At 40.2% G+C, this 8,171-nt stretch overlaps 1 protein-coding gene across 3 annotated transcripts in view; it reads right to left on the bottom strand.

The window, feature by feature from the left end:
- Window positions 1–4,960: 4,960 nt before the first annotated feature.
- Window positions 4,961–8,171, bottom strand: part of samd7 (sterile alpha motif domain containing 7) — a 37,763-nt gene continuing 34,552 nt past the window's right edge. For all 3 annotated transcript variants that reach the window (XM_061921138.1, XM_061921137.1, XM_061921139.1), the window contains one exon: window positions 4,961–5,763. In XM_061921138.1, coding sequence (XP_061777122.1) covers window positions 5,515–5,763 — 249 coding nt within the window. In that variant the 3' untranslated portion in view covers window positions 4,961–5,514. The remainder of the gene's footprint in view (window positions 5,764–8,171) is intronic.

Genomic DNA, 8,171 nt, shown 5'->3' with positions numbered 1-8,171 from the left:
TTCACGGGAGAGAAAAAAAAAAAAACAGACTCTCTTGTGACGTCATTAAATGCAGTAAATATGTATAGAGTCAGATAAGAGTTTTTGTGAATTATTGTTAATATAAATAATAGGGGGTCTGGGAAAAAATCGATTCGAATACGTTGTGCGATTCAGAATCGATTCTCATTTTTTTTAAATCGATTTTTTTATTTTATTTATTTTTATTTTTTTTAATCAATCCAACAAAACAATACACAGCAATACCATAACAAATCAATCAATCAATCAATCAATGTTTACTTACATAGCCCTAAATCACTAGTGTCTCAAAGGGCTGCACAAACCACTACGACATCCTCGGTAGGCCCACATAAGGGCAAGGAAAACTCACACCCAGTGGGACGTCGGTGACAATGATGACTATGAGAACCTTGGAGAGGAGGAAAGCAATGGATGTCGAGCGGGTCTAACATGATACTGTGAAAGTTCAATCCATAATGGATCCAACACAGTCGCGAGAGTCAAGTCCAAAGCGGATCCAACACAGCAGCAAGAGTCCCGTTCATAGCGGAGCCAGCAGGAAACCATCCCAAGCGGAGGCGGATCAGCAGCGCAGAGATGTCCCCAGCCGATACACAGGCAAGCAGTACATGGCCACCGGATTGGACCGGACCCCCTCCACAAGGGAGAGTGGGACATAGAAGAAAAAGAAAAGAAACGGCAGATCAACTGGTCTAAAACGGGAGTCTATTTAAAGGCTAGAGTATACAAATGAGTTTTAAGGTGAAACTTAAATGCTTCTACTGAGGTGGCATCTCCAACTGTTACCGGGAGGGCATTCCAGAGTACTGGAGCCCGAAATGAAAAAGCTCTACAGCCCGCAGACTTTTTTTGGGCTTTGGGAATCACTGATAAGCCGGAGTCCTTTGAGCGCAGATCCCTTGCCGGGACATATGGTACAATACAATCGGCAAGATAGGATGGAGCTAGACCGTGTAGTATTTTATACGTAAGTAGTAAAACCTTAAAGTCACATCTTAAGTGCACAGGAAGCCAGTGCAGGTGAGCCAGTACAGGCGTAATGTGATCAAACTTTCTTGTTCTTGTCAAAAGTCTAGCAGCCGCATTTTGTACCAACTGTAATCTTTTAATGCTAGACATGGGGAGACCCGAAAATAATACGTTACAGTAGTCGAGGAGAGACGTAACAAACGCATGGATAATGATCTCAGCGTCTTTAGTGGACAGAATGGAGCGAATTTTAGCGATATTACGGAGATGAAAGAAGGCCGTTTTAGTAACGCTTTTAATGTGTGACTCAAAGGAGAGAGTTGGGTCGAAGAGAATACCCAGATTCTTTACCGTGTCGCCTTGTTTAATTGTTTGGTTGTCAAATGTTAGAGTTGTATTATTAAATAGAGTTCGGTGTCTAGCAGGACCGATAATCAGCATTTCCGTTTTTTTGGCGTTGAGTTGCAAAAAGTTAGCGGACAATGGAATCCAATTCCAAAACCAAACCTGACCCAGCAACACTCAGAACTGCAATAAACCGAGCAGTTGAGAGGAGACACAAACACCACACAGAACAAACCAAAAGTAATGAAACAAAAATGATTATCAACAACAGTATCAATATTAGTTATAATTTCAGCATAGCAGTGATTAAAAATCCCTCATTGACATTATCATTAGACATTTATAAAAATAAAAAGAACAATAGTGTCACAGTGGCTTACACTTGCGTCGCATCTCATAAGCTTGACAACACACTGTGTCCAATGTTTTCACAAAGATAAAATAAGTCATATTTTTGGTTCGTTTAATAGTTAAAATAAATTTACATTATTGCAATCAGTTGATAAAACATTGTCCTTTACAATCATAAAAGCTTTTTTTTTTTTAATCTACTACTCTGCTATCATTTTAACAGACTAGGGTAGATCCTGCTGAAATCCTATGTATTGAATGAATACAGAATCGTTTTGAATGGAAAAATACCGTTTTTGAATCGAGAATAGCGTTGAATCGAAAAAATCGATTTATAATCGAATCGCGACCCCAAGAATTGATATTGAATCGAATCGTGGGACACTCAAAGATTCGCAGCCCTAGTAAATAATAACAATTTTGTGAATTGATCGAAACCAGTTTTTATCAACCGCTAGTACAGGTGTGTCCAAAGTGCGGCCCGGGGGCGATTTGTGGACCGCAGCTAATTGTTTAGTGGATCCGCCACACATTCTGGAAATGCTATTGCAAAAATAAAAATAAAAACACTAAAAAGAGTAGAATGAGGTGAAATCTAACGGGGAAAAGTTGCAATGTTGACACAAAGCTGCCATGCAGACTGTTTGTTTTTCTTTTGTTTTTCTTTATCTTGCTCTTATTGCCAATGCTAAAAAAAAAAAGAAGCAAAAAAATGTTGTTTTTTTTATAATTAATTATTGACCTATTTAAGGCTCCAAATACTTCAAATACCGTATTTCCCTGAATTGCCGTCGGGGCGCTAATTAATCTAGTAAATAATAACAATTTTGTGAAGTGATCTAAACCAGTTTTTTATCAACCGCTAGTACAGGTGTGTCCAAAGTGCGGCCCGGGGGCCATTTGTGGCCCGTAGCTAATTGTTTAGTGGATCCGCCACACATTCTGGAAATGCTATTGCAAAAATAAAAATAAAAACACTAAAAAGAGTAGAATGAGGTGAAATCTGACGGGGAAAAGAAGTTGCAATGTTGACACAAAGCTGCCATGCAGACTGTTTGTTTTTCTTTTGTTTTTCTTTATCTTGCTCTTATTGCCAATGCTAAAAAAAAAAAAGAAGCAAAAAAAAAGTCGTTTTTTTAATAATTAATTATTGACCTATTTAAGGCTCCAAATACTTCAAATACTGTATTTCTTTGAATTGCCGTCGGGGCGCTAATTAATCTAGTAAATAATAACAATTTTGTGAATTGATCTAAACCAGTTTTTATCAACCGCTAGTACAGGTGTGTCCAAAGTGCGGCCCGGGGGCCATTTGTGGCCCGCAGCTAATTGTTTAGTGGATCCGCCACGCATTCTGGGAATGCTATTGCAAAAATAAAAATAAAAACACTAAAAAGAGTAGAATGAGGTGACATCTAACGGGGAAAAGTTGCAATGCTGACACAAAGCTGCCATGCAGGCTGTTTGTTTTTCTTTATTTTGTTCTTATTGCCAATGCAAAAAAAAAAAAAAAGAAGTAAAAAAATGTAGTTTTTAAAAAAAAAAAGAATTATTGACCTATTTAAGGCTCCAAATACTTCAAATACCTTATTTCCCTGAATTGCCGTCGGGGCGCTAATTAATTTAAAACCTCTTCTCACTCTGGCGCTTACCAAAGGCATGCGGTAAAAGTAAGCATGCGCTAATTATTTTAAAACCTCTTCTCACTCCGGCACTTACCAAAGGCATGCAGTAAAAATTTGAGTGTGATGTAAGCTTGGACCTTAAATCCTACTGAATAGCTCTTAATCTTCTTCCCTTTATGCGATTTCAAATTACCGGCGTCGAAATCAGCCTCCTCCATTTTGAAAATGATGACAGGGGAAGTGTCACTCGTGACGTCACGAGTTTGACCCGGCGGTAATACTAAGCATGCGCTAATTATTTTGCGAAGCGAGTTTGACCCGGCAGTAATTCAAGGAAGGTGCATACTATATACCCGCCGGCAATTCAAGGAAATATATTTCACTTTATAATGTTTTATGTGGAAAATATGTGCATATATTGTGTGGTTTCTTTGACAAAAGAGCATAAAACCAACAAAATAATAGTGCAAACGTAAAATCGACAGATATATCTGAAGTTGATCTCCTAACTTAAGTGTTGAAAGTAAAGCAAATAATAATAAAAATGCATCACTTTATGAGTGGGGCACCTTTTGGATCCCAAAGATATTTAGGGGGATTGTATTTATTTTTTCACTGTGATTACTCAGAAATAATAATACATTTAAATAAATGGTGACCTGCATTATTGATATTTTTAGTGCTCCAATTACTTCAGATCAAACATTGCTTTCTGAATGTTTTGGGCAATAGGGGAAATACTGCATATTTCAGTTTTACTATAAAAAACAAAGTTGTCTTTGACTGAAAAGGCATAAAACCCTTTTTTTCAAAAGTTTATATCAACCTGAAGTTGATATAGAGATTTACTGTAAGCGTTACATAAAAAAATGAAAATAATAATTTGACTTATTTTTAACATGTTAATGACGGAGACACTTTATGGTCCCTGGGAGTCCTGAAGGTAAAAAAAAAAAAAGAATCCATATATTTTGTTATGCTTCATGTGTGGCCATCAGTGGAAAAAGTTTGGACACCCCTGCACTAGTACAATGGTTCTCAAATGGGGGTACGCGTACCCCTGGGGGTACTTGAAGGTATGCCAAGGGGTACGTGAGATTTTCTTTTTATTTAATTCTAAAAATGGCAGCAATTCAAAAATATTTTTAAATATATTTATCGAATAATACTTGAACAAAATATGAATGTAAGTTCATAAACTGTGAAAAAAAATCTATCTAAATCTATCTAAATATATCTGCACCTTATTGCTATTTTATCCTGCACAACCATGAGCTAATGGAACAAAATTTAATTCTTATCTTTACCGCAAAGTTCAAATTTGATTGACAATAAAAGGAAGTCTTAGTCTAAATTTAGTGTTGACAATCAAACTATCCCCAGGTGCATGTCTTTGGAGGTGGGAGGAAGCCGGAGAACCCGGAGGGAACCCACGCAGTCACGGGGAGAACATGCAAACTTCCACAGAAAAATCCTTAACCCAGGATCGAACCCAGGACCTTTGTATTGTGAGGCACACGCATTAACCCCTGGTCCGCCATGCTACCCAAGTGGATAACATTGAAACATAAATACATATACAATTAGTTAAGTTAATAATTATTACAGGAACTATTGATTTTGTCAATAATTATTTTAATGTCACTTTAATTCATAGGTGAGCTGCAACTTCCACAATAAAAAAAAGAAAATGCAAACACAGTTTACACTTTAAATAATAACAATAAATACAATTCATGTGAAAACAGTGATAATAATAAGGATAATAATAATAATAATAGATTTTATTTGTAAAAAGCACTTTACATTGAGCAAACAACCTCAAAGTGCTACAGCGTATTAAAAAAAATAACAAAACAAATAAATAAAAATAAAAAGTAGAACAGCCTAATAGCCAGAACTAGCACGCATGAATCTAAAACATTGCTTTTTAAAAAAAAAAAAGAAGGGTTTTTAAGCCTTTTTAAAAAGCATCCACAGTCTGTGGTGCCCTCAGGGGGTCAGGGAGAGCATTCCACAGACTGGGAGCGCCGAAGCAGAAAGCTTGGTCCGATAATACATTTTTATATTGAGAGGTGCATTACAGTGTAAGAACCTAACCTCATTTTACTGTATTTATTAACAGTTTCCATTCCTCAAACCAATAAGAATACCTGTGCATGTACAAAGAGTACAACAACATGGAGTTAGTGTACATTGTTCATTGGGCGACAGGTGCCGCTGCCTCCATGCTTGCCGAGAGAGGTGAATTGTTGTCCGTCTCGTGAAGGTGCTCGCTAGCTTTTAGGACGTCCCCTGAAGGACTCGCCATCATCTCCTCGCTGTTGCAGTTGACGGGGGAGCCCATCTCGGACGAGTGGTCGCCGGGCTTGTCGGGGGCCGTCTGCAGGGCGGCGGCAGGGAGCGGGAGGTTTATCATGTACAGCATGCTGCCCATGCGCCGGGACACCTATTGTTTGGAGACACTTGGTTCAATTATTCACAACTTTATTTTGGTTGCATTAACATTTACTTAATTGTCACACTCTTCAACTGGCACACTTTAAGAATGTGTGCCCTCAGCCCTTCATTTTATTCTTTACACAACCAAGTGCCAGAGTTAAAGGCCTACTGAAATGAGATTTTCTTATTCAAACGGGGATAGCAGGTCCATTCAATGTGTCATTCTTGACCATTTCGCGATATTGTCATATTTTTGCTGAAAGGATTTAGTAGAGAACATCCACGATAAAGTTCGCAACTTTTGGTCTCTAATAAAAAAAGCCTTGCCTGTACCGGAAGTAGCAGACGATGTGCGCGTGACGTCACGGGTTGTGGAGCTCCTCACATCCGCACATTGTTTACAATCATGGCCACCAGCAGCGAGAGCGATTCGGACCGAGAAAGCGACGATTTCCCCATTAATTTGAGCGAGGATGAAAGATTCGTGGATGAGGAAAGTGAGAGTGAAGGACTAGAAAAAACAAAAAACAAAAAAAAAAAAACTAGACGGCAGAGCGATTCAGATGTTATTAGACAAATTTACTAGGATAATTCTGGAAAATCCCTTATCTGCTTATTGTGTTACTAGTGTTTTAGTGAGATTATATCAATCAATCAATGTTTACTTACATAGCCCTAAATCACTCGTGTCTCAAAGGGCTGCACAAACCACTACGACATCCTCGGTAGGCCCACATAAGGGCAAGGAAAACTCACACCCAGTGGGACGTCGGTGACAATGATGACTATGAGAACCTTGGAGAGGAGGAAAGCAATGGATGTCGAGCGGGTCTAACATGATACTGTGAAAGTTCAATCCACAATGGATCCAACACAGTCGCAAGACTCCAGTCCAAAGCGGATCCAACACAGCAGCGAGAGTCCCGTATATGGTTGTACCTGTACAACCTGAAAGTCGGAGGGGTGTGGCCACGGGTGTGGTGACCGCCAGTGTCTCCGAGGGAAGCCACGTTTCTCGACGAGGCGAAGGCAGCCGTTGGGGCCGGGCTGAGATTTTAATTTTTTTCCCCTCCGCCACGGTGGAAGCATCCGACAGTCGGGGGCGGCCAGAGGGAGGAGGCAAGAGAGTCCGCAGCTGCGTCTTTGACAGGTGCAGGAGGAACGACGCAAACTCTCCTCTCGGTGTGGCGAAGTTGGTAGAGTGGCTGTGCCAGCAATCTGAGGGTTGTTGGTTCAATCCCCACCTTCTACCATCCTAGTCACATCCGTTGTGTCCTTGGGCAAGACACTTCACCCTTGCTCCTGATGGGTCCTGGTGAGGGCCTTGCATGGCAGCTCCCGCCGTCAGTGTGTGAATGTGTGTGTGAATGGGCGAATGTGGAAATACTGTCAAAGCGCTTTGGGCTCCTTAAAAAGGGGTAGAAGAGCGCTATACCAGTACGACCCATTTACCATTCCTGTCTACGGTAAGAGCCGACTTATTACCACAATTTTCTCACCGAAACCTGCCGGTTGACATGTGGTAGGGAACCATGTTCGGTTGACCGCTCTGTTCCATAGTAAAGCTTCACCGTCATCTTTCGGGAATGTAAACAAGGAAACACCAGCTGTGTTTGTGTTGCTAAAGGCGGTCGCAATACACCGCTTCCCACCTACATCTTTCTTCTTTGACGTCTCCATTATTAATTGAACAAATTGCAAAAGATTCAGCAACACAGATGTCCATAATACTGTGGAATTATGCGATGTAAAGAGACGACTTATAGCTGTTAACGGTGCTGGACCAAAATGTCCTCTACAACGCGTGACGTCACGCGCACGCGCCATCGTACCATGACCTTTTAGCATGATACTTCTGCGCAAAATTTAAAATTGCAATTTAGTAAAGTAAACCGGCCGTATCGGCATGTGTTGCAATGTTAATATTTCATCATTGATGTATAAACTATCAGACTGCGTGGTCGGTAGTAGTGGCTTTTACGCATGCTAACAGGACGCTTGCAGCTGCTGACAGAATCACATTGTGTATATGTTATTGTTAGAATAATTACGTGTAAGTTATATAATGCTTAAAGGCTGTTGCTATAGTTATTATCAATTGTGCTGAAGTGTACTTTTCTATCTGTGCAAAGGCAGACAACTTGTAATCTTCCATTGCGAGTTGTCTCCTATCAGCAGTTTGTTTCCAGACCCTGCCTGCTGACAGCCAAGGACAGACATCGAGTACCTCAACTCAACGCAGATAAAACCGAGACAGGGTGAAATCACGAGTGTCAGCACATTTCCATTCTGAATAAGCATGTATTGTGTCTACTGGGGCTGCTTGCATTACCCCTCCCTTCAGAAGCAGCCTCAGTGATGTTAACTAGGGAACTCCCAAATAAATAAAGGAGCACATGGGACTGTACCTTAGAG

This window comes from Nerophis ophidion, linkage group LG14 (genome assembly GCF_033978795.1).
Source record: "Nerophis ophidion isolate RoL-2023_Sa linkage group LG14, RoL_Noph_v1.0, whole genome shotgun sequence".
NCBI lineage: Eukaryota > Metazoa > Chordata > Actinopteri > Syngnathiformes > Syngnathidae > Nerophis > Nerophis ophidion.
This window is presented reverse-complemented; position numbering and strand designations above follow the sequence as displayed.